The sequence below is a fragment of the Haemaphysalis longicornis genome, unplaced genomic scaffold (genome assembly GCF_048455015.1).
Source record: "Haemaphysalis longicornis isolate Haplotype H1 unplaced genomic scaffold, Haemaphysalis longicornis Haplotype H1 scaffold_6, whole genome shotgun sequence".
NCBI lineage: Eukaryota > Metazoa > Arthropoda > Arachnida > Ixodida > Ixodidae > Haemaphysalis > Haemaphysalis longicornis.
Genome location: NW_027526407.1, coordinates 182,032,631 through 182,060,463, shown reverse-complemented (window position 1 = coordinate 182,060,463; position 27,833 = coordinate 182,032,631). Strand labels below are relative to the sequence as shown.

Here is a 27,833-nt window from a genome sequence, read left to right as displayed (position 1 = left end):
TTTTGTGTTAGAAAAAAATAAACAAATAATTCAAAATATACTATATTTCTGAAATTATTTTCTTCTGTACTGGAATGGATTGCCGATTCCTTATGAAACGTTCTGAAGATAGCAACCTCATTCTGTGTGTTTATCGCCGGCATCAGCTACAAAACTACTGATCAATATTGTACTTGATTCCTACGACACCTTCAGAAAGTGAATGGTTTTTATTTTTATTGACCTATTTTCCTTTTTATTGCATGATTTTTTTAGAGGTAATACCTCTCAGCGATTCCTGTCATTGCCTGGGACACTGATCTAAAAATTAGCGAACATTAGAATACACTGGACCACGGAGATGAAGCGACCTTAAAGACTAGACACTGGCGCTGCAAAGCACCGGTGGATGAGCTCGTCACCTATTTCGCCTCTGCGCCAGCTGAGCCTTGATGCCTCTTAACAGGTTCGGTGCCTGACCCGCCGCGGTGGCTCAGTGGCTAAGGCGTTGCGCTGCTGAGCACGAGGTCGCGGGTTCGATACCCGGCCGCGGCGGCCGCTTTTCTGATGGAGGCGAAAAGCAAAAACGCCCGTGTGTACGAGATTTCGGCGCACAATAAAGATCCCCAGGTGGTCAAAATTAATCCGGAGCCCTCCACTACGGCGCGCCTCATCGCCTGCGTTGCGTCGGCGCGTTAATCAATCAATCAATCAGGTTCGGTGCCTCCTGACGCAGCTTGCGTGCGGTGTAAACGTAGTCTGCCGCCGGTGCAGCTAAGGTTCTTCGAACTAAAAAAAACGCCTATGTTGTGTCCTTCTCGACTCCATGCTGTTCTAGCTAGCCCACCAGCCAAGCGCCGTGCACTCTGCGGCACCCGTGCCATCCGGAACTATTTATAGAGCGTTATCCCCGCGCTGTGCGCGAGCGAAAAAAGGCCGACGTAGTCGATCAAATCGACAGGAAAAAAACGAGTGCAAAAATGCCAAGGCTAAGCGAAACGGAGATAGTACAAGGCGGAGATGAAAAAAACTGCCTCCCTGTAAAGGGTGGAGACAACCTTTGAGCGATCCCGTGCCGTTGCTATTGGGTCAAAGTGCTGAACGCCTAGGTGCTTTCGTTTCCCCACAAGACCCATCTAGGTGAAATAGTTAAGATTATTCAAACTTCGCGAGTAACGTGTGTTACGGGAAAGTTATAGCGCCATCTTTCTACGATGATTTACTTAGGCGGACAGCGAGTGACCCAAAATGGCGGTGCCAAAAGCTATATACTTGTGGTCTCCGCCATTGTCTCCACCCTTGCTGCGGACGCGCTTGAATCAAGTCACCCTAGCAACAAAAGGAGCGGAGTGACCATGCCGCGTTGGAAGACTGATCAGCAGGGAGCAAGGGTTTAGGGAGAAAGAGCGTCGTGAAAGAGAAAACTAGGAGAGAGTGGGTATTCAGCGTATGTTTCCGAATTTGTCGGCGGCTCAATGGGAACTTCAAATTTACGGTCCACCTGCCACCTGAACTTCCCACTTCTCGAGGCTGGCGCGTTGGCGTACTGCTGCCGCGTGGGGCCATCGAAGGTTATATTCCGCTCACAAGAACCCGCCTGCTTGCGTGCGTTTGTTCAGCAAGAGGTCTGGTCCACATGTACACCTTCGCACATAAAGCATCGGCACATGGCTTTTCAGAATTAAGAACGGTTGGAACTAGGCGGCAAAGAAATGAAAAATATTGCTAATACGCTTGTTTATCCGAGCGAGGGTAGTCGTATGAAGCGGACTGTGTGCACCCGAGTGTCATATAATCGAGTTTTAATGAAATGTTTCTCTGGGGAGTTTGCCGGGACTGCCGTGGTCCGTTGTAAGGAGCGGGTCGCTGTAAGTCCGGGGATGTACCAGCGGGGTTCCACAGTATTTGCATTGATACACACATTTTATTTTTCTTCATCAGGCAACATTTAGGAAGAAACCTGTGCATGTATAATGGAGAGGCAATCTTGTATCTACATATATAACATGGTTGAGACAATATATTCACCTCAAAAAGTTGCCCTGTATATATATTTCTTATTTTCACAGTGTGGCGTGTTATGTTTTTTGTCTTATTCTCCTTTGGCGTCTTATCTTTTAATTACCTCTGCAGAATACGCAAGAACAAAGCATTTACACAAAAATACACACAGTAAAACACATAGCATAGGCTGAACTGCTCGCAGACTCAAAAGTCGGGCTTGCGACGTCCCCACAAATTTTGTCTCTGCAGATATATTTGAGACGTCGTTTCAATATGGATATTGTTTTTGTAATACATTTCGACTTCTACTCATTATAAGTAAACAACCTGCTGATGGCGCAAACGATGGCTTACAACAAGACAAAATTTCGTGATACTTTTGAAACAGTCTTACAGTGCTCGATTGTGGGCATCTATTCCACGACCGCGAATCCTTACAACTTAAGAATATTTAGGCTAACATATGTCCGCATTCTTTGTTTTCTGAATGATTTCTCACAGACTGTACGTAGCCGTAAAAAAGAAATATTCTGAAAGTATCTATTGGTCCCGTAGGGGTATACATGCCATAAGATGGGCCTAAGGGTGGCAAAGGGAAACTACATACAGATGCCTCGTAACGCCGGTATGTTTTGTCGCATTTATTTTCTTTATGCGTAAAACAAGCAAGACGTTTCAGCACTGCTGGTGAGGACGTGAGGGTCAAAGTTGCCAAAAAAGGCATCACTTTGTGCTGTAACTACAATAAAGGAGTTTAGCATTTTGTTGTAATCTTATGCTTGCCATTTCTCATTGGCATAGTCGTACCTCCGATATCACGCCAACCTGCCATCCGGAGGTTTAGAAGAATTTAGTTATGACGGAGACAGTTTTCGTAAAAATTAGTGCAAACAATGCAGTAAACACCAAAATACTATCGTTGTTTTCTTGTGGCAAATGCACTGTTTTATTAGGCAAGGGTGCCTTCTAGCTGATATTTTTGTGAAGTAAATTGGTATTTTGTGGCCTAAATATTCGCGTAGAAAGAGAAAATATAATCTACCTCTTTGTTCTTTAATGCACACAAAATATTGCGTCCCGAAAACAATCAATATCTGACAATAAAGATCGTTGACATATATGATGCTGCGAGGCCCAGGGCGTGACTACTGCTTCACAGTGCGGCTCCGTACTTCAGGAAAGCTAAGACACGTCTGGTATTCACGGTTTGAAAATCTGGTTCGAGTGGCCAAGAAATAGCCGAGCAGGAATCGGTTTCAATATACGTGTACAGAATGAGAAAAATCGTGCATAAATATGAAATGAATGACTAAGCTTTTGTTTCAAGCAGAAGGGATATGTAGGCACAGGTTATTACAATCGGAATTTTAATAACAGTGCCTTTGGTGTACTTAATATATAAGGTTTAGGAACCTTCTACTTTTAAAACTAACATTTCCACGGCCTTCTAGAATGAATTGATTTGCTTGCAACACAAAAAATAGCTTCCATTGTAATTAGAGTTTTTTTTTGCATAAGCAGCAATGAACAGCCTGCAAATTCACAAAGGCAAAGCAGCCCTTTCTCATATGTTCATAGGGTTTGAAGGAACTGTCCAGATATTATGAGAGATTTTTTCGTATTACCTTGATGTAGTGTGGTTGTGTCCCAGGAAAGAAATGTGAAACAGAAAATCTTCCCAACTGTCCTTCCATTTCAACAACATTAGAACACAAACTCTAGTGTTTCAGGTGAAAGAAATGCTCTATTACTTATAACCAGTCATCGGCGCTGTCTATAAAGCAACGCTACACCTCTTCAAAGTACATATCTACTGGGAAGTTCGAAAAAAGCTCACAAGGCTTTTGAGCGGCTAAGTGCCCAAAATAAAGTTACTTTGTAATGTATATTTCCAAAATAAGCAAATTTTGAAATCGCTAAGCACTGTTTCTGGCATTTGCATAAAGACAACCTGCCCCTTTCTGATCGCATCTTAGCAGGATCAAGAAAGATACTTGCAGCCATTTTGTAGAAATAAATCCCGATTATGAGTGGATGCTTAGACACACCTGAAGTACTAATTATACTTGAATTGTTATATTAAAACCAAGGTTTTCCTTCTAATATGTTTTAAATTCGATGAGGACTTCCAGTTGTGTTTTAAGTATACTTAGTTACACTAGCATCCTGAACTATGACAATGCTACATTGAAAGGAAGGGTAAAAAGCTTTTTCAGGCTAAGCGTAGCATGCGGCGCAGGAGAAAAAAAATTAAATTAAAGTGGTCCAATTTCGGTTAAGTCTGGCTAAGCACCGTAATGCAACGCTAAACCAAAAAAATCAGAAATATTTCCATTCCCCGACAATGAAAGCTAATGTAAAGCGCTAATGAGCGCAATCAGGGCCGTACAATAGTAGTTAGGAGGGCATAAGTTGTCGAATTACGCACACTGTAAAATAAAAAAAAACACAAGGGTCTTTAGGTATTCGCCATCTTCGTGTCGGCAAGAAGCATCAGAGAAGTGTGTGGTGTCAAATATACCTATAAATTTTTTTACTGTTTCAGCTATATAGGTATAAAATACTCTAATCACAATGTTTCCATGTCTCGTCTGCTGAATTTTTCGCAATTGATATCAATTTTTGTTAATCAGTTTCAAGAAATAAAAAACATCGGCCAAGATCGATTTCACAGCAGAGTAGACAACACGGCCGAAATTGCAGAATATTACTGAGGAGTATTTTATTCATATTATTTGCACAATAGCAGTTCTAACTTTGCGTTTTTACATATCAAAAATGGTGTAATTTTTGTTTTGTTTCCTCCTTTAGCGTAGCCCGCTCGTTCCAGCATTCAACTTTTTTCTTGCATTTCCCACGGCAACAATATCCCCTTGGTTTGAATCTGCCGCGCTGAAAATTACAAAAAATATGAGACTTTGGTATTTTTTTTATTTACGCGTAATTCGTTCCAAAAATTAATCCAAATAGGAGGGCAGGGTACAGCGCAAAGAACATTACCCTACACATAAACACAAACAATGTACATTTAACAGTATCCGAAAGACGGCATTCATTTACCTGGGTCTAATCTGAAATTTTCTGGCAAGAAAGAAAATTTGAACGTGGCTCTTCTCGCAAAGTAGCCAATTAGTGTGTTTAGGTGTTATGTCTTCTAAGTCTTGTAAATGAGGGGACGAAAAGGAGGGTTGGGCAAAACGCAAGTGTGCGATTACACAAAAGGGCAATGAAATAAAGCCGCCACTTCTTATTATCAGTTACCATTACACCTCAAAGGGCTCTTGCCAGTAAAACTTAGAAATGATCAATTTAATTGCCTTGGTTTAATACTCGCAAGCGGTATTGTATTGGTTGGCCTGAGAGGCCCACACAATATTTGCTTCTTTACTAGGTATCGCCTAACTGAAGTACAAGAATCTAATAAAATATTTATAGAATAATTTTGTACTTTGTATCTTAAAACCCATAAATTCTGGAATGCACTTGAGCAAATATTGGATAACGTACACTTAGTACGTTCTCCAATAAGTGGCATGTAAATTGTAACGGCCATACTATGTAGCTTTGAACGCTTCTAAGTGAAGACGAACGGAGGTTATACATGTCTTCTCTAGGGGTTTCTGTAATTTTATTGAGTTCGTTAGGATAACTAACACCCATGACTTCACGAAGCAGCAGGACGTCAGATGTACACAACCTACTTTTAACATTGAGGACGATTAATTTGCTCTACTGTATAAACATTCTAATGGTTCATGCTGCCAGCCACCCTTCCTTACTGAATGGTCATACTACGCAAGGACGTTAGGTACACCATAAAAACACCTCACATGGTCAATATCAAACATGTATTTTATATTAATATAGAAAAATAAACGGCTCAGAAAATCTTAACCGGCAATTATTGTATCTTCAAGGCTGCGCAATCTCGAAATAGACTGAGTTTTCGTCGGTATGGCCAGCCTTGCTTGTAAAATCACTAAGCTCAAAAAACGATAATCATCAAAAATTCCTGATTGATCAGGAGGGGGAACATTTAGAAGGAGAGCACGCGTTGGAGCATATTCATCGAGTGGTTAGTGAGAAGTTTAGGACAATAGTGTTAGGTAACCTGCACCGATAACATCAGCGCCACAAAAGACTGCGGAAAGGGAAATAAGTTTGAGCAACCTTGATTGGAAAAAAGCAGAGCAAAAGGTTTCACCCCAGACAGCAGTGGGCCCGGACGGAATACCAATGCAACTGATAAACCTGCTTGGACCTAAAAGTAAGGAATCGTTTTTGAGGGCAATGGATAAGCTGATAGAAACCAAACAAATACCAGAGGACTGGTTAGAAAGTCGGATGAATTTATTATATAAAGGCAGAGGAGACAACGCCAGTATTGATTCATACAGACCACTCACAGTAACGTCAGTGGTGTATAGATTCGTAATGCAGGCGATAAAAGTAGAAATTCCAGCATGGATGGAAGAAAATGAAATACTTGGGGAACTGCAGAATGAATTTAGACAAGACAGGCGACTGGATGACAACCTGTTCGTGATAACGCAGTGCATTGAAATTGCGAAAGCACAGAATAGACCACTATGGATTTCGTTCTTGGACATTAAAGGGGCATATGACAACGTAAACCGAGAACGGCTGTGCAGAATGCTGAAACTCCATGGATTAGATGACTAGTTATTAAGGTTCCTTATAGCAATCTATAAAGACCATAAAGTGCACCTTAATTGGGAAGGACAGAAATGCGCCCAGCAGGTCAACATTCATTGGGGAGAGAAACAGGGTTGTCTTTTGAGCCCAATACTGTTCATGCTTTACATTGGAGGGTTAGGAAAGAAACTGGAAGAAAGTCAAGTAGGGTTTAGCCTAACCCATATGCTGCAAGGCGAAGTGGTACAGCAGTTTATTCCGAGAATGTTATACGCAGGCGACATTGTTCTTTTATCTCATAACCAAACCGATATGCAGCGGCTAATAAATATTAGCGGGCAGGAAGCCACTGACCTCGGGCTAAATTTCAGTGCAGAAAAATCAGGAATAATGGTATTTAATGACTCTACCACCGACGTAGTGTCTATCCAGCAAGGCGAATTACCTAAAGTGAAGGAATATAAATATTCGGGAGTGTGGATAAACGAATGGGATAATTACTTATGTACTCACGAGGAGCAAGTTAAGGTTAAGGGAAAGCAAAACGCAGCTATAATGAACCATAGAGCTCTGTGGGGGTATAACAAATATGAAGTAGTAAGAGGAATGTGGAAAGGAGTAATGGTTCCGAGTCTCACTTTTGCGAATGCTGTACTCTGCTTAAAATCAGACGTTCTATCTGGCCTTGAAGTGAAACAGAGAACGGTAGGACATTTGGCCTTAGGCGCGCATGGAAAAACAACTAATGAAGCAGTTCAGGGAGATATGGGCTTGGCGTCGTTTGAAGTTAGAGAAGCTGAGAGTAAAATATGCTTTGAGATTAGGTTGAGGGCAATGGATCAACGAAGGTGGGCAGCTAAGGTTTTTAGGTACCTATACTTGAAAAGCGTGGACACACAGTGGTTAACAAAGACTAGAAGACTAACGATGAAATACGAAAAGAACAGTGGAGAATCAAAAACAGCCAAGGTAACCAAAAAAGAGGCAAGGCAGATTGAAACGAATAAATGAAGGTAAAAAATAGAAGCTAAAACGACGTTAGAGATGTAATGGGCTTAGAAAATGAACATCAGAAAGGAAAATTTCTACGATAATTCACAGGGCAGCGCTTTGCATTTTGAGGCCAGAACAGGTTGCCTGCGAACTAAGAGTTTTGTGGGGAGGAAGTATTCACAAAATGATGGGGTATGTGTGGTCTGCGGAAAAGAAACAGAAACTATGCGGAACATAGTCTTAGAATGGGATGGTATACATCTTAATCTACGTGAAGGGAATATTGGGCTTCCAGAAGCCCTAGGATTTAAGGGTATCAGAGAGGAAGTCATCTTCAAGGCTGTCGAGGGGACGAAAAGAAGATTAGAATGCTGGTGGACGAAAAGCAGAGAGGGGAATATTGCCTAGGACAGTTACCACCCGTAACAGGGAAAAGAAAGTATTTCGGGCCTAATAAGTTTTAGTGCCTGCCCTAAGCAGCGCTAGTATTAAACCAAGAGTGTAAAACATGGTTATATTAGTCCTTTTTGGTAAGATGACGTGTCATCACCCCGCTTCGAAGGGGAAACCAATACCAATCATCAATCATCAGTCATCATCATTATGTTCTGATATTTTAAAACTTTTAATTTAATGTTTGCTGAGCCTTGCGAAAAGTGTAATTTGTGCAGAATAAAAGTTTTAAGCCTGAATATACTGGAAACTCGCTCATTCTAGCCAACGGTACACCAGAAATGTATAGTATTAAGGTAAATTTAGGAATGTTAAAACCATGTCCCTACGGCGTGTCAAGAATGCACGAACAAACGAAGAATATTATACAGACGACACTGCTAAACAACCTTTGAACTGAACATATATACCCGAGAAAGTGAGGTGCAACAGCCCCGCTGGTAGCGTAGTGGTTATCGCACCAGACCGGTAATTCAGAGGTGGTGGGTTCGTATCCAACCCGGTGGGCATTTTTCACCACTTTCTTTCTTACTCAAAAAATTCTTCATCTGTTTCTATGGCTCACCACAACCTCCCTTTTTGCATTCCGAGGTTTTCTTGACTGCCAAACCTTTATTTCTGTCTTATTTCACCGAGCCCATCATTTCCCATTTCTGATTCACGACATGACTAGCGAGGGCCTCTGTTCTGGCAGTCTTGGTGCCAAAGGTAGCTTACGAGTGTTCAAAGCTGGTCTACTACTCTCGACATGTCGGACCCACTCGAGCACGGGCGGGGTGTTAAAAAGAAGGTCCCCTTCATCCCGAGTAGTCCGATAGGCGCTGGCTACCACCCCCAAGTACAGGAAACCAAAAAAAACACAAAAAACCTCTACATAAATACCCGAGAAAGTTGTGGGGAAACAGCCCCTCCGGTAGCGTAGTGGTTATCGAACCAGAGCGGTATTCTGGTGGTCGTGGGTTCGGGTCCTACCCGGCGGGCAATTTTTCACCACTTTCTTTTTGACTCAAAAATTATTAATCTGTTTCTATGACCACAACCTCCCGTTTACTTTCCGAGGTTTTCTTGACTGGCAGGCGTTTATTTCTCTCTCTCTCTCTTTCTCTTCTCTCTCTCTCCCCCTCTCTCTCTCTATATATATATATATATATATATATATGTATATATATATATATATATATATATATCAAGGTTGCAGTCGTCATTGCCAGTGTTATTCGGCTTTTTTTTCGAAATATTTAATAGGGCCGAATGACGTGTGTTGCCACGTTTCTTTTGATTCATTGATAAATAAGCGAAAATATAGGTCGAGAAAAAATCCGCTGTTTTCCGGGAGCGGGACTCGAACCCACATCTCCGCATAACCGGTGCGGTGCGTTAGCCATTACGCTATCCCCACAACGGCTTCTCTCTCGACTTTAAAGCGGGGGTTTATATTTACAAGAGCTCTGAGGCCGGTCAACTAGCGCCGCCCCTCGACTACCGCGGGAGACGTAGAACGTCTTCTTTCCCAGCGGCCGCCACGTAGAACGTGGTCGGAGGTCGGGGTTAGCAATTGGCACATCCGAACTGCTGGAGCCAGTGCCTCGTAATGCATGTCGCAGAACAGAGAGATACGGGACGAGGGACTCGGTAAAGATACATATCAAGGTTGCAGTCGTCATTGCCAGTGCTTATTCGGCTTTTTTTTTTCGAAATATTTAATAGGGCCGAATGACGTGTGCTTGCCACGTTTCTTTTGATTCATTGATAAATAAGCGAAAATATAAGTCGAGAAAAAATCCGCCGTTTTTCCGGGAGCGGGACTCGAACCCACATCTCCGCATAACCGGTGCGGTGCGTTAGCCATTACGCTATCCCCACAGCGGCTTCTCTCTCGACTTTAAAGCGGGGGTTTATATTTACAAGAGCTCTGAGGCCGGTCAACTAGCGCCGCCCCTCGACTACCGCGGGAGACGTAGAACGTCTTCTTTCCCAGCGGCCGCCACGTAGAACGTGGTCGGAGGTCAGGGTTAGCAATTGGCATATCAGAACTGCTGGAGCCAGTGCCTCGTAATGCATGTAGCAGAACAGAGAGATACGGGACGAGGGACTCGGTAAAGATACATATCAAGGTTGCAGTCGTCATTGCCAGTGTTATTCGGCTTTTTTTTTTCGAAATATTTAAGAGGGCCGAATGACGTGTGCTTGTCATGTTTCTTTGATTCATTGATAAATAAGCGAAAATATAGGTCGAGAAAAAATCCGCCGTTTTTCCGGGAGCGGGACTCGAACCCACATCTCCGCATAACCGGTGCGGTGCGTTCGCCATTACGCTATCCCCACAACGGCTTCTCTCTCGACTTTAAAGCGGGGGTTTATATTTACAAGAGCTCTGAGGCCGGTCAACTAGCGCCGCCCCTCGACTACCGCGGGAGACGTAGAACGTCTTCTTTCCCAGCGGCCGCCACGTAGAACGTGGTCGGAGGTCGGGGTTAGCAATTGGCATATCCGAACTGCTGGAGCCAGTGCCTCGTAATGCATGTAGCAGAACAGAGAGATACGGGACGAGGGACTCGGTAAAGATACATATCAAGGTTGAAGTCGTCATTGCCAGTGCTTATTCGGCTTTTTTTTTCGAAATATTTAATAGGGCCGAATGACGTGTGCTTGTCACGTTTCTTTTGATTCATTGATAAATAAGCGAAAATATAGGTCGAGAAAAAATCCGCCGTTTTTCCGGGAGCGGGACTCGAACCCACATCTCCGCATAACCGGTGCGGTGCGTTCGCCATTACGCTATCCCCACAACGGCTTCTCTCTCGACTTTAAAGCGGGGGTTTATATTTACAAGAGCTCTGAGGCCGGTCAACTAGCGCCGCCCCTCGATTACCGCGGGAGACGTAGAACGTCTTCTTTCCCAGCGGCCGCCACGTAGAACGTGGTCGGAGGTCGGGGTTAGCAATTGGCATATCCGAACTGCTGGAGCCAGTGCCTCGTAATGCATGTAGCAGAACAGAGAGATACGGGACGAGGGACTCGGTAAAGATACATATCAAGGTTGCAGTCGTCATTGCCAGTGCTTACTCGGCTTTTTTTTTCGAAATATTTAATAGGGCCGAATGACGTGTGCTTGTCACGTTTCTTTTGATTCATTGATAAATAAGCGAAAATATAGGTCGAGAAAAAATCCGCCGTTTTTCCGGGAGCGGGACTCGAACCCACATCTCCGCATAACCGGTGCGGTGCGTTCGCCATTACGCTATCCCCACAACGGCTTCTCTCTCGACTTTAAAGCGGGGGTTTATATTTACAAGAGCTCTGAGGCCGGTCAACTAGCGCCGCCCCTCGACTACAGCGGGAGACGTAGAACGTCTTCTTTCCCAGCGGCCGCCACGTAGAACGTGGTCGGAGGTCGGGGTTAGCAATTGGCATATCCGAACTGCTGGAGCCAGTGCCTCGTAATGCATGTAGCAGAACAGAGAGATACGGGACGAGGGACTCGGTAAAGATACATATCAAGGTTGCAGTCGTCATTGCCAGTGCTTATTCGGCTTTTTTTTTCGAAATATTTAATAGGGCCGAATGACGTGTGCTTGTCACGTTTCTTTTGATTCATTGATAAATAAGCGAAAATATAAGTCGAGAAAAAATCCGCCGTTTTTCCGGAAGCGGGACTCGAACCCACATCTCCGCATAACCGGTGCGGTGCGTTCGCCATTACGCTATCCCCACAACGGCTTCTCTCTCGACTTTGAAGCGGGGGTTTATATTTACAAGAGCTCTGAGGCCGGTCAACTAGCGCCGCCCCTCGACTACCGCGGGAGACGTAGAACGTCTTCTTTCCCAGCGGCCGCCACGTAGAACGTGGTCGGAGGTCGGGGTTAGCAATTGGCATATCCGAACTGCTGGAGCCAGTGCCTCGTAATGCATGTAGCAGAACAGAGAGATACCGGACGAGGGACTCGGTAAAGATACATATCAAGGTTGCAGTCGTCATTGCCAGTGCTTATTCGGCTTTTTTTTTTCGAAATATTTAATAGGGCCGAATGACGTGTGCTTGTCACGTTTCTTTTGATTCATTGATAAATAAGCGAAAATATAGGTCGAGAAAAAATCCGCCGTTTTTCCGGGAGCGGGACTCGAACCCACATCTCCGCATAACCGGTGCGGTGCGTTCGCCATTACGCTATCCCCACAACGGCTTCTCTCTCGACTTTAAAGCGGGGGTTTATATTTACAAGAGCTCTGAGGCCGGTCAACTAGCGCCGCCCCTAGACTACCGCGGGAGACGTAGAACGTCTTCTTTCCCAGCGGCCGCCACGTAGAACGTGGTCGGAGGTCGGGGTTAGCAATTGGCATATCCGAACTGCTGGAACCAGTGCCTCGTAATGCATGTAGCAGAACAGAGAGATACGGGACGAGGGACTCGGTAAAGATACATATCAAGGTTGCAGTCGTCATTGCCAGTGCTTATTCGGCTTTTTTTTTTCGAAATATTTAATAGGGCCGAATGACGTGTGCTTGTCACGTTTCTTTTGATTCATTGATAAATAAGCGAAAATATAAGTCGAGAAAAAATCCGCCGTTTTTCCGGGAGCGGGACTCGAACCCACATCTCCGCATAACCGGTGCGGTGCGTTCGCCATTACGCTATCCCCACAACGGCTTCTCTCTCGACTTTAAAGCGGGGGTTTATATTTACAAGAGCTCTGAGGCCGGTCAACTAGCGCCGCCCCTCGACTACCGCGGGAACGTAGAACGTCTTCTTTCCCAGCGGCCGCCACGTAGAACGTGGTCGGAGGTCGGGGTTAGCAATTGGCATATCCGAACTGCTGGATCCAGTGCCTCGTAATGCATGTAGCAGAACAGAGAGATACGGGACGAGGGACTCGGTAAAGATACATATCAAGGTTGCAGTCGTCATTGCCAGTGCTTTTTCGGCTTATTTTTTTCGAAATATTTAATAGGGCCGAATGACGTGTGCTTGTCACGTTTCTTTTGATTCATTGATAAATAAGCGAAAATATAAGTCGTGAATATATATATATATATATATATATATATATATATATATATATATATATATATATATATATATATATATATATATATATATATATATATATATATATATAAATATTTATATATCTATTATTATAAGCTTGTTTATGTCCGCTTCATGACGAAAGCCTCTCACAAATTGCTAGCTGAGTCTATGTTTTCCAACAATATTTCATAGCTCATCTCCTCAACGAGGTCTCTATTGCATTTGCGGTCTATTGGCAGACAGTCTGTGAAGCGTGTGGTCCACCTGTTTTCCCTGATTCGCATTACGTAACCAGCCCATCCCCATTTCCTTCGCGTAATTTGAACTATATTTTCCTCCACTTTGATCTGTTTCCTAATCAATGCGCTGTTTTTCTGTCCGTCAACGGGAACCCTAGCGTTCGCGGTTCCATGTCCCGTTGGGCCATTGTTATTTTGTTGTCAAGTCGTTTGGTGAGACAACAAGATTCTGCCTAGTAAGGCATTACTGGAAGAACGGATTGATTAAATAAAAGCTTTTTTAGTGGCATAGGAAGCTTACCAGTCAGGGTGTCAAACTTCTTAACAAACGCAGCCCCCCCATGCTTATTTTCGGCTCATTTCCCAGTTATAGTTTGGATCAGCTGTTATGACTTGACCAAGGTATACAAGGATAGAAAAAAAACCGCGCAAAGGCTGGCACAACGAAGAACAACAGGACGAAACGCTATTTGCGGAAACATGCTATTTGCAGACGAAACATGCGGAAACACTAAAGGGCGTCCTTAACAGTCATCTTTCCGCTCACTGTTAAAATTGCGGATGCAAACCTCTGTTCAAGAAGTGTCAAATACTCGAAAAATACAGGAACCAACGTACTCGCGAAATTTGCGAGGCGCGCCACATTCATGAACGCGGTAACACGTGTGTGAGCGCACCGTAATTGACCCTTTTATGAAAAGAAATAAGATATCTGTCCGATCCCTTCGCCTCATAATGTTTGCAACCTTTTGTTTGTGTTTGTTTTCACTTCCACCCCTTTCTTCATGCCTTTATAAAACCATTCGCGGAAATAAATCATTCGGTTGTCAGCAGCCCTTCGTCCTGTTGTTCTTCCTTGTCCCTTCCTATGCACTGTTCTTGCTATCTTTGAATGTGTACCAACTAGCCCAAATTTTTACCCTGTTGAAACAAGGTATACGTACTCGGGGTCTGTTCCCAAGACCTCATTGCCTACCTGGAAGTGATGTACCTTCGCGCGCTCATTCAACACGACCTTTAATTTTTTCCTGTTTATTTTAAGCCTGAAATAATGCTTGCTGAGCACAGTTGGCAAATCAAGCGCTGCAAATCTGTGCTGCTTTGACGGAACAGGACAGTATAATCTGCAAACCGTAGGAACCTGACACGTTACCCATTATTTTCACCTCTGTTTTCTTCCACGTAAACTTCCTGAACACACCACCCAGACAGGCTGTGATTATTGTGGAGATATTGTATCCCCTTTCCTGACACTCTTCGGTATAGGAAAGTTAGAAGTTCTTTGATAGTGCCGTATATTTCCCGTCAATCCGTCGTACATATCATTGAATAGCGACATGTATGCTTCACCGACAACATGATCACTTATCCCATATATTACTGCTAATTTGTCAATGATTCAAACGTTTTGATATGTGTGAATTATATATACAGCGGGGCAATATACTCTGAGAACTTTTCCATTACCTCGTTGATAGCGATTACTTGTGTGATACTTTCGTAAAAGAATACCTATTTTGCATATCCTAGTAAATCTTCCGAAATGCATCAGATACTCATTGTTATCCCTCCTTCACATGCGGCTGGTACCGGAAATCATGCCTGGTTCTAGCTTTTCAAAGGGCTACTCTATAAATCTAGCAAGCTCCTTGCACTCCATGCCCACCATTGTATTCCATAGCCACGTTAGTGGGTACGTAACTTGCGTTCACGTTACCATTCGCGGCCTGGCACTCCAATTGTATATTATTTTGTCATCTGGCCGCAAACATTCTCATTCCGACCTTGCGGGTCCCGAACTTTGCACCACACATTTTGTTTACAGTCCCAGAAAGCTGTAACGGTTTCTCCTGCGCTGTGGTGTGGGTTTGACCACCAAATCTTTTACTTCATGTCCCGCTAGAAACAATGCTAGCAGGTGATACAACCGTGCCGTTAACGCTTCTTTTTACACGTATCATTTACAAAAAAAAGTGCATCATGTGGTCTGAATGCCTGTATGTGATAACTGAAAGCCCAGTATGCAATATGGCTACATTTTCAAGACGCGCAAAATAACCTAGCACAGCTACTTTTTTGTTAGTTCCACACGTGCTCAAAACAGCGCTATAGATAATTAACATGTCGAAAATATTATTAAACACCAAAACCCCAAAGTACAACTCGTAGCCGAACTGGGCTTTTTGTCCTTCTTATCTTCTTCTCCGACATCAATTATAGGAGTACGCCTTTTAGTGTGTGCCTTTGTACTGGTGGCTGCGCAAACATGAAAATAAGACAATCTGGCAAGGAGAGTGCAGGTGCGGGGAGAAGATTGGTAAACAGAGTGTGCGGATTGAATTGAAGCGGTGTCTGCAAGGGAAATGTGAATTTAAGGCCATGTGGCAGCGAACGAGTTACGGCAGTGCGTGGGTAAGGTGACGAGATGGTAGGTCAGAAGACATTGTTACAGGGTATTCATGAACCCTAACTAGTTAAACACCAAAAAGAGGTCGGTGCATTTGAGGGGAATGTTTTAGAGTTATTACCAAATTGTCATACAGACGTGAATGACCTCATAACTCAAACACAAGGTCAATCATTCAGGCTGCATAAAGCCTAAAATATCATCACGGGCTTTTGGTGACGCAGAGTATTCCAGCTTCAAAATGCCGGTTGCCATGTCTGAACAATTGTTTTAATTGATTAGTTACGTGCGTAGCCTAATAGGTGGACTACAATTAAACAATAAACTTAAAAGTTCGCGTTTACAATTCAATAAATTTGTGCGCGTCGGATGCGCGGAGCCCACAAACACGATTTTTTTCTTTTAAATAAGGAGCAGCTTGGGGCAGCAATCGCACTTACAATAAATATAGTTCCGAACTCAAAAAACTGGTATGATTGTCTCGTGCACTAGAAATACACTTCAATTCATTGCTTCTGTCTAAAAGCTTAGAATAATTTGGGAAACTTTTTGTTCCCGAGAGTACCTCTTCAAACTAATGTCACTTTAGTCCCCAGTTTTGTATTCATTCAAGGCACATATGTGAAACAATGACCAATAAATGCTATAATAAAATAAAATATTGCCAACCCATAATACTGTTTCTTCTAAATACGATTTAGAAAGGTGGTTCTGGTTTCCGGCTAAAATGACCTTCCAGCTTCTTTGGCCAGCAACCTGGTATGACTAATATTCTGTACACCTATATAACTCATTGAAAATCTTTAAATCCTGTCTACAACGCAATTAGAGGTATGAGATGGTTTAAAGAGTAAGAGTTAGATAACGAACACACTTAGCAGAGTTGGAAATAACACAAAAGTCTTGAATTGTACAAAAAAAAGAATTTACAGAACAACGCTTTACCTTGCACCTAGTGTTGCTTTCGTAAAATCCGAAAAACCAGTTCCCGTCTTGCTTGCAGTAGTGACGACACGTATCCACGGACTTCTTCTAAAAACAGACAATTAGAGGCGTATTCCAAATATTTAAATAAAACACCAATCAAATGACACGCTGAAAGAAATTTATTGACAATAAAACTGGTAGAAAAATGCAAGTTTCAATAATATTTATATAACAAGCGAAGTCAAAATTCACACCGAAGAAGTCTAATCGATTCAAAGGCTTACGAGGACTGGATCCGTCCGAAGGGCCGCATAAAACCGACTTTATCCGCACTTTGGCGGTTCGTTCTGGACTCCTCCATGTTGGGACACTATTGAGGTCTTCATCTGCCCTCCCTCCTCTTCCCCATGTGGCCTTGAGCCATCCCTTTTAATAAATGTTTGTTGTTGTTGTTGAATTGATTCACAGAGAAGTAGGATTCATATTTAGGATTTTCCTGATGGACACCATGATATATATGGCACCAGAACCAAGGGCCATTTTTTACAAGGTTATCAGTGCTTAAGAAATTTGTGCACACCTAACTTGTAAATAGCAATGCAGTGAAGCCGTGATAGAAACCAGTATGTACTTCATCATCAGTCGGTCACAAGAAAAGGTCAAGTAAGTTTGGCATTATTAGTGAATTTTGGTCACACATCTTCATTCTGCAGCTCAAATGTAGATCAATGTATGACGCCTGATTTCGCCTATGGGTAGAGTATATGTCACTGGCGTTCACCGATACCTCTACTAAATATTTGTTCATGAGAATATTACCAAAAAAATCTAGTGTCCTTCCAATCTGTGAATAAGGATGACCAGCAAAGCTGTGGTGCCCACCCTCAACGTGAACTTTGAATAGGCCGTAGCCCGAGGAAGGCACGAAGCAAAACACCTATGTTTGTAATTTGCGATTGAGCATAGTTCCTGAGTAATTAACTCAACAAACTTTTGATAAACTAGAGTTTGTTCCGTTGGACAAACATGGTCTGACCGTTTGCCTTCCGTAAAATCACATATTTATTGACAGCAGACGAGAATTCCACTGTATTTAAAACTTTACATTGAACCTTGTAACTTTAAAAACTATATAAAACTCGGCGTTGTGTTAGATTCGTCTTAGCGGCTAATTGTCATATAATTTGTTTTAGTATAGCTTCAATAAAACAAGCGTGTTAGAGCAACTTTCTGTAATGGTATTTCCTCCGAAGATTGACGAGATTCACAGTGCAACACTGGATTGGAGAAAGCCATCTTACAAAGATCAAGCTTATAACGATCACCTTAAAATTCTGCTTCCCGTACAAACCAAAATGAATGGCTGGGAAGACATTTTAGGGCGCAGCCCTTGGCGCTCGTCTCTGGGTCCAATCGCTTCAGCGTCGTCGTGACTGAGCGAACGATGGTAAGACCGCCGAATGAAAGAAAGCAAAGGAGGAGAATGTCGCAAATTGGGAGGGGAGGGCGGTTCGCCGTAGCTGCGCGAGCCGGCACTCTCCGAAAGTGTGCTGTGGGGGAAGGGAAGGGGCAGTATGCTGTACGATCCTTTGAAGCCCCAATCCCCTTCCCTGGACTGGGTCGTATGAGGGTGAACTCCCCGTTGAGTTCAACAATATCCCCAGGCCTTTTCTCTTCCCTCCTTTGTTAATAAATCACCACCACCACCACCGCTCGACCCTTGCCGAAAACTTTGCGTCACAATGATGTGCATTCGCTATATGATATGTTCAGACTACCAACGTAACAGCTATATCGTGCGCTATGTACGTAAAAAAATGGCATTTCACGAAGTTCGATTGGCTGAAACGTCAAATGACGACATTATTTTAAGATATTACGACAGTGTCGACAACAGTCTGAACCGGGCCTAAGACGCAGTTCGTGGACCGTTCCTGAGACGCACATCGCGCCGCCGCCGCAGAGGCTCACTGTCGATAGAACCCTCGAGTTAGTGCTGCGAAAGCGCACTGCAGCCATCTGGAGTGAGTGCTGAACTGCGAGTGGCGCAACCGGTCGTGCGCATCTCCAGCGGCTCTTGTGGAACGCACACATTCGCTCTCAGGCAGTTCTTACTATACCCACCACAGTTCACTCCTGTAATTTTTTCCACCAAAGAAAATTAGGCAATTGACAGCCACGCGTGTGGACGTTATTTCTAAAATGTGATATACGATGTGGCAATAAGCACTGAGCGACGCAACTGGTGGAACTGCGTCATCTGCCGCTACTGCAAAACGAGCTGCCCGAACAGCTGGGCCCAAATATCGCGTTAGGGAGTTTAGAATTGCCAGCCAATTTTTGAAGGGAAGTATAAGCTGACTTGTATTGAAATAAGAAAGCCCTAGGACCTTTTTAATTTTATGATTTTCTAGGCGCCGGGGTTGTGGCACGCAGTTTTACAATCCCGGGGATTTGAGTGGGCACCGTAACGTGGCGTTACAGTCCCTAGCGATGGTTGTCTACATCGCATGTTACCGGAGACGATCTGCTTGATCCTAGCTATACACACCTTTGCTGTAATGATAAATAGGCATCAATGCACCGCTTCAATTATGTATACACATTTATTGGTTGAGATAACGAGGGTAATATCGCATTAGGGAGTATCGTAATCACCACTCAATGTTTTAAAGAAACATAAGCCGTCTTGCCTGAAAATATGAAGGCCCCGGGAACTTTTTAATTTTGTATGATTTTTTTTTCATGCGCGGGTGGTGGGGCGCGCAGTTTTACTACCCCGAGGATTTGAGTGGGCACCGCAACGTGGCGGTACACTCGCTGGTGATTCTTGTCTACATCGCTCGGTTACCGGAGACGATCTGCTGGATCCTAGCCCTAGACGTCTTTGCTGTAAAAGGGATCCAGTGATTGGCCCTTCTTGCTCCATAGCTGATACCAAAACAAGAAGCAAAGGCAGGGCACTGTGGTTCAGTGCACCATCTTCATTTACGACCAGAGACGAGGAAGCAATGCGTGGCGTCTCAATAGCGTAGACTGCTATGGCTGATGAATCAATCTATTATGTAACCTTCAAAAATTGCTCGTTTCACTTTCCGAGCAGCAACTTTTCTGTTTGTTTGGCATTGTGGCGTCACCGCCTTTATTATAAATTATTTGTTGGGTTTAACGCGACAAAGCTACACCCGGGCTATTTTCCGCGCCGTAGTGGAGGGCTCCGTAATAGTTTCGCCGGCGCAATAATGTTTAGAGTTTGGAGAAATATCGATGTACTGGCTTTTTTTAGTCTTTTTTTTCATCAGAAAAGCAGACAAAATGGTCGAAGTTCAACCTGGCACGTTAGGCGTAGCGACCGGCACAAGACTTTAACCCTGCGGTTACTGCGGTGAGTCCACAGAGAGATTTAGAAAGCAAGGCCTACGAGGTTATTGTCAGTGTAGGTGGCTTTATTCTCAGACACTTTATCGAACAGGCTATGCGTAATGACTTACCACACCTAAAACCAACCAATCCTTGAACTGCTTTTGAAAGCTTCGGCCAGCAAATGAGCCCGGAATTTCGGAACATCAGCAGGGCTACTGTTTGCAAGGAGTTTAGTATCTTATACTGCGGCTTTTATATTAAAGGCACCTAAATGTTTAAGATAAAATATTTATTACTCACTCCTGAGTGCGTCTTGTCACCGCATCTTCTTAGCGCATAGGGAAACACTTCGTTTTCCGGCTGTGGATATCTGGGCCCTACAAATATTGAAAGGAATATTTCAGAGGTAAATATACAGTGTCTTCGTGCAATCGACACGTATTTCAAACTGTTCTGATTCATTTATAGCGAGTATCTACTGTGCCATTATGGCAATATTGCGGGAGGGTTCACAAATAAACGTGTATCATACAATCACAAAAAAGTGGCACCGCTGTGAAACAACGAGTAACAAAGCAGCACAGTTTGGGATGAGCTGCTATTACGGGATGGAAACAAAGCCCGCAATGAAACTCTCCAAATCAGTTTCCGTGACCACTTCACTGGCGAGAGTATTCCAATTGTCCATTCTGTTCGGAAAAAAATATCTGAACACACTATTTCGGCACTGATCTGGTCTAATGTCTGTTGGGTTATCCCATCTTGAATTAACGCAATAAGGCTCCTTTCAGCATATGCTTTTAATTATTGTCGTCTTGTCTACTGAAATGTTAAAAATAAATTATTCTTAACATTATTCTACGTGCTGCTGGTGTTGTCCATCCGACTATATGAACAATAGTTGTACTTTTAACAGGGAAATCGTATATTCGCCGTAACAATTTAGGCTACCTGTTTCTGAAAGCGCTCTCACTGGTCAATAATGGTCTTACTAAACGGATCCCACACTTGGCAAGCATAATCAAGGACTGGCCTGACGTTAGTCTTCTACAGCGTGTCTTACGACTCTGTAAGAGAATGCTTGAGGTTTCTCTTAAAATATTACAAAAGACGGGGGATTTTGTCGCAAGAGTTACTACGTGCGCCAAGCAAATTAAAGCCGAAGAAACTGTTACACCAATGTATCAATTCTGCTCACACGTTTGCAAATTATTTTTATATAGGAAGCATGAAATTGCTAGCGTATTTTATTTGGGAACGGCGCATGGATGGACTTCTTTCTATTTAAAGACAATTTCTATCCGTCACAACAACTAGCGACAATGCGGAGTTCTGTCTGCAAGGTTTGCGCATCTTTATATTCATACCGGGAAGAAATAGCACACTTTCATCCGCCTAAACTTTAACGTTCCGCATAATATCAGCCTGCAAACCATTTATGAAGATAAGAAATAACAAGTGTCCAATAGTGACAATTGTGGTAAACTTGATAACACTGCAACGCGTGAGGACTATACACCATTGACAGCAACACTGCGTTCGGGCATATGTAGGTAGTCTTTAATCACGTCAGGTAAGCGCTCTGGAATTCCTAAATGGAATAGTTTTAATAGCGGAAGTGTGTGCGACGCAATTTTAGATGCCTTCTTTAAGTCTAGAAATACCGCATCTATCTGTGTGCTATTTTTCATACCAACTGCAATATGGTGGATAAATTGGGTAATTTATAGTACAAGATAATATGAAGTGGAAGCCATGCTGAGTACGAATGAAACAAACAACTATTTTTTTGCACATACGTCATGGCACCTGAATTAATAATATTTTCTTAGCTTTTACAGCATACAGGCATAAAACATAATGGCCGATAATTATTACCGTTGGCTGTATCACCTCGTCGTAATTGTTAGCCATTTTTCAATCTTTTGGGAATTTTGACTCCTACAGCGATTTTTACAATATTACCACTATAAAAGGCGTTATATCAGCCGCACAACGTTTCAAAATTAGATTTGAGATGCCGCCAGTACCATTACCAGATTGTGGGTTTAAGTTAGCTAACCAGGCATATACCCATGTTTTTGTGAAACATTTCATCAATGTTTGCAGATCTGTGCAGCATCGAGGAATCCAATCCGGCTGTTGAGTGTTAAGTACAGAATGAATGTACCCACTGAAGCATTTCGCTGTATCCTCATAATCGTTTACACACTATCATATTTTACTACATATTCTTTTACCATATTATTATATATATTCAAAGTTTTTTTTAAGTTTGTTTTTGTTTTCACAGCAAAGCCGGACAACCATATATGCTGCGCGTATAATAGTTCGGTTGGGCGCTTTTTACTTCTGAATTTTAGCCCACCGTAGAGGGCGGACTGGCCCATTTTACGGTACTTCTTCAAGTTATGATGTCGCATGGTTCCACCTGTTTTTACTCGAGGTAGCTGATAGTATATAAGAGGCAAAGAACATGCCTGCAAATGTATTTACGTATGAGTAATTGAACTGTAACCGAGCGGGAGTTCGGTTTTTCGACGGAAACACCACCTGTCACAGTAACTAAAAATTTTTCGGAGCGCTCTTCTCCTGAAAAAATTTAGTAACAGAAGAAGAATGTTGTGAAGTTTATTCATAGTAATATTATTACCACCTTGCTTGATTTTGGAGGAATCATTTTACTTGTTAAGCTCCAAATTGTTAGCTTCTTACCGTTTTTTTACTTGCTACTGGGCTTAGCTTTCAACTTGCTGTTTTTTATCTATGAACTTTATGGCATTGCCGCAATATACATTCTACAGCAATGTTGACAAAGTTCGCACAGACCTTACGTGTTTTAGTATAGAACTTAAAACATTATGCTCAACATAAGGCACTTGAGGAACTCACGTGCTGTAAAGTTGCCGCCGTTTGAGGTATTATATTTCCGATGAATGCCCTTATAAAGAAACTCACTGTGAGGTTTTTCTATCACAGATAACTCACCTAAACGGCATATTTGTAACGAAGACTGATCCGCTGAATTTTACAGTTACGTAAGTGGCTAATTTTGTCAAGGGGTTAAACGTACGGCAGTGAATGTTATACTTGTTACAAATGTGAGAAGCAATATGCCAACAAACGCCTTTTCTCATTCCTGAAATTTCATTGTGTTGTGTAAGATGGTGTTCATGAGTGAGATATCTTCCAGTGTTCTATCTTCGAAATAATAGTTTATTCGGGTCAGCTTTACGACACTCTGGCGGCCATTTCAATTATCAAGTGTCTGAATGTAGGAAGTTTAAAATTGTATTTTTATAGCGCAGTCGACTGGTAGGAATAAGGGAAGAATAACATATATTTTGGGGTTATGCCGTACCTTTCAAGCTAGCCCTAGCAGCTACAAGAAAAACACTTGTTCCTTGAATATTGCCCGTTTGTGGTCACAATGAGGTTTTTAGCCATTTTTTATGGCCATGAAATATTGGGTGGGTAGAAAAACTTCCGAAGTTATTTCGGTGAGGTCAAAGTACTATCTGCACCTACAAACTTCTACATCTTCAAACCATTTTTGTAGAAAAATTGTATTGGGAGAAAAGCAAGCACATTCTGATAATTTATTTCGCGTATTATTTATAACAAAAATACCCGAGAAAAATGTGAAATATTGCTTTTTTTTAGTGTCCCATAAAAAATTATTTTTCACTGTCTTGAATACAACTTCTTCTATTTTCACTTAACCAAGAAAAGATTGTCCATTATAAGGTGTGGCTTTGCAGAAATTTTCCCTTAGATGTTTAGGCAACACTGATATAACTCAAAGTAGACTACGTTTTATAGTGCCGTCATCGTGGATTAGCCGCCTTCTTGTGGTTTTAAATATGTGTTCATTTAAAGCAGTCTCTTAGAAGCTTCTAGAGGTTAACTAGGAGATTTTTCTAATGCGTGATTTAAAAATTAAAGCCTTAAAAGTAGTGCACATGTCCTGAAGAAAATTTTTTTAATAAACAAGAACAAACGCACTCGTCCAACTTTATTTGTACGGCAAAGAAAAATTTTACTTATAGTGTTCTCTCCCTTCATTTCTTACAAAGCTTCGAGACGACGAAGTTGGTTTCTATGAGAATATATGCGTATTTTAAAGACACCAATATAGCATGCCAAAAACGTACCTAGCCTCTTGTATTTTGTGCATTTACCGTCAATGCATAGCCCGGGAGAGTGTTTCGACGGTGGCAGTTTCTGAAAAAAAAATTTGTTGCTGTAACTTCTGGCGCACATAAAAAGTAAAACTTGAACACGTATATTTACTGAAATGGGAAGACACATAACAATTCTTTTTAAGATTGCTACAGTTTTCGTGGACTGCGCACAACACTAACACGGTGTCCTTATTTTACATCTTGGCCGCAGTAATTGTATTCATACGACGATTGAAGGCAATTAGCACACTGAATACCATACATTCATTCGTTGATGTGTGTGTAGGTTGGAAGGGCACCTCCCTGTCCCGCTGCACGTAAAGAAACACTACTGAACACGTGATAAAGTGTGTTGATAAAAAATGGCAACAGTTTATGTCGTCTGAAGAATCTCTGCAAGCTGCTATGAAGTCCAAACATACAATATAAAACCGGTCTTGGCCTCCACACGGCGTTAGTCTGCGCAACCAATTTAAGAAGCTGGTATTTCTGCAGTGTTTTGTTGACTTTTTGACCTACGCAGCCCAACATATTAGTTGACTTTTAAGGCATCCACAGCTCGTCAAGGTCAATTATATTTGATTAGTGAATACTACACCACAAATCGATAATAGGATGACAAATGGTTGAAACCTAAACAGACCTGCCGCAGCACCTCAGTGGCTAAGGCATTGCGCTGCCGAGCACGGGGTCGTGGGTTCAATTCCCGGCCACGGTGGCCGCTTTTTAGATGGAGGCAGGAAGCAAAAACGCCCGTGTGTACGTAATTTCGGCGCACGTTAAAGATACCTGGGTGGTTTAAATTAATCTGGAGCCCTCCACTACGTCGAACGTCATCGCCTGCATTGCATCAGCACAATCAATCAATCAATCAATCAATCAATCAATCAATCAATCAATCAATCAATCAATCAATCAATCAATCAATCAATCAATCAATCAATCAATCAATCAACCACATTCAATCAATCAATCAATATTTCAATCTATCACTTATACTTAACCGTAAAAAGTTTATTGTTACTGTGATCTACCAGGACTGAAAGGTGAAAAAAAAATTTCACTAAGGGAATTGCTGCCATACTTGCTTAGATTTTCCACTGATGAGTGTGCTGTGAGCCACCTGTTTTAAATTCTAGCTTAGATTTCGCTTTGTACTCGGCTTTTGGTTGCGAATTCCTTGACGCCCATGGGTGGGGCTCACAATTCTCAGTATAATACTTTCACAGCCATAGGTCCACGGTATTTTTACTTTCGGTTTTGAAACATATACCACAAATATTCAAGAGCATGAATTTTTCGTTGCAAGAAAAGCTATGTAGAACGAACATATAGAATATTTGTTGGCCAACTGCCCTTAATTTTTTTTGTACCATTTTGATCAAAATAAGTATTCTATGTCCTACAAATCGCCATGCTCAAATCCTAAGCTTTGTACGCCGAGAGAACACTCGTTACGGTCGTTCAATGTAGCTGCGCGGACCCGATGTTTCCACGTCGCGAAGAGTCGCCGAAAGAAGTTGCGAGTGGCCTGTTGCGAGTGGAAAGGGAACCTGTCGCTAAAGCTCGCGCTTGTCCTGCTACTTGCACCGCGCTGTCCCCTACGCATGGATGCGTTCGCCCGGGTTTGCTCTTCTACACCACCATGCCGTACCGCCATCACCATAACATGTTTAAAACAAACCACATAGGTAGCAATATCTTCGATTTTTTTCAGTGCATTGAAAGGTATAAGAGCCTCTAAACTATTCAGGTGCTTGCGAAGTCTTTGGAGTTAATTTTTTTTTTCTTGAAAAAAGTATTTTTACTGAAAAAAGCGCTACCCGCACACCTACCTTACATTCGCGATTCCGATTGCATCTATTACAAAAAAGAGCTTCTAAAATTTTTGACTACTTGCACTTCCGTGTCGAATATTTTGCATATTTGGGCTGGGCCAGCGCCACCTCAATCCCTTAGATCTTTTCAAAAGATCTACCACCTAAGTGAGTTGTTGTACAGGAGCGTAAAAACATTTCTCTAGCTTTCGCCTCGCTAGAGAAACCACAATCAGCCTTGCTCATGGTAACAAATACATCCGCACAAATATCAGCCGTCATCTTCGCGAAGTGCGGAATACAAAGAAACTGCTCCTCTCCAAACAATGAATCAAATTTGTTTCAATTCCCATGTGACATAGTTAATTTTACAGCGCTGTATTTCAGTAAAATCTTTTAAACAGCGAATGTCTCTGGTGAAAGCAGAAAACAACGGTTTGTAGGTAATTTTTTGTGCTTTCTTGCATCATTTACCCATGGAAGATGGCTTATAGATTCAGACCACTTTTATTAATCAATTCTGATTCTGAATCTGCAGCAAGGTATCGAAAACTGGGGTTAAATACGACAAGGTCTTTGCACGGAATGTGTAGTAAAAATAGTGAATCATCTCCGCCCGCATGCTGTTATCCCTTCAAGAAGAGCGATGCGATCGCTGAGGCGCCGGCTAACCAAAGCTGCTTCTGGATAACGTACGAAACACCAGCTTTGTATATAAGGGCCCACTGTTTTACTGGCAATTCCAAGGATTTCTAAAAAGGCTGCTATTCTGACGAGAAAAACAGTGTCATACGGTCAACTTCATCTCGATTGATAGCAACATGATATCGGAATTGCGCCTAACTCCATTACCTTGGGCAAACGTTAGTTGGAGTTTTGCGGAAATGACAGTGCAAAATGTGGCGCAATCGCGCCCATTTGAAGACGGCTCTGAGCGGCCCCCGGTTATAGCATGGTCGCCTTCGTTCCATCACGTACGTCAAGTCCGGTCGCCGTAATGGCAGCCTTTTTATTCAGTTTTGATTCCCACAACGCCAAAGTCGTGAGCCAGTTGTGCTGCGCACGTGCATGTTCGAGACGCAGTATTTTGCATTTCATACTCTTTTTATGAATGCTACTATTAGGTGACATTATTTTTTGTCGTCAATAATTTCTGTGAAGTTGGCCTTTAACGATCACAATATTGTTTAGGTAGTTCGAGAATTGTGTACGGAAGGAAAGTAAAAAAAGTGTTTCTTTCGGATTGCTTGGAACCACCAATAATATTTGTTGCCTTCGATAACGTGACATCGGCTGGGAGATGAGGGTATACAGACAACATAGATGCTATTATTAGTCAAGACAGTTTCCCAACCTTGTTGAGAGACAATCTGACTTGTTATTGGAATTATTACATCCATTATACAGCAAATCTTACTTTATAGCTATATCTATACCCATGTATATATTGTCACGAAGACAAGGACGATGCAGTTGTGTTGAATGAGAAACACGTTTATTGGAGCGAACTTGTGCTCCCCTAACAACTCAAAAGAATACAGAGGCGGCGAAGCAGCGGTCAACAAAGTGACTTGCACAGGCGAGTGTCGTCGAATCGAATGCCCCGGCGTCCGCACTGCAGGCTTTTTATCTTTCGGCGAGCGTGGTTCTCGAAACGTCGATTCGCATCGAGAACATAGTAGATCCAAGAAGATTATTCTGGGCTGTTCACGTTAGATCGGAACGCTCTCCCTATCACAACAGATAACACATGTGACACAGAAAGAAAGAATGGAACACGCG

General features: G+C 42.5%; 1 protein-coding gene across 2 annotated transcripts in view; it reads right to left on the bottom strand.

Moving 5' to 3' along the window:
• Positions 1-4,694: 4,694 nt before the first annotated feature.
• The window catches only part of LOC144141283 (uncharacterized), a 105,292-nt gene continuing 82,153 nt past the window's right edge, over positions 4,695-27,833 (bottom strand). For both annotated transcript variants that reach the window (XM_077672861.1, XM_077672860.1), the window contains 4 exons: positions 24,205-24,274; positions 20,351-20,427; positions 16,706-16,792; positions 4,695-4,875 (listed from right to left, as the gene is read on the bottom strand). In XM_077672861.1, coding sequence (XP_077528987.1) covers positions 4,756-4,875; positions 16,706-16,792; positions 20,351-20,427; positions 24,205-24,274 — 354 coding nt within the window. In that variant the 3' untranslated portion in view covers positions 4,695-4,755. The remainder of the gene's footprint in view (positions 4,876-16,705; positions 16,793-20,350; positions 20,428-24,204; positions 24,275-27,833) is intronic.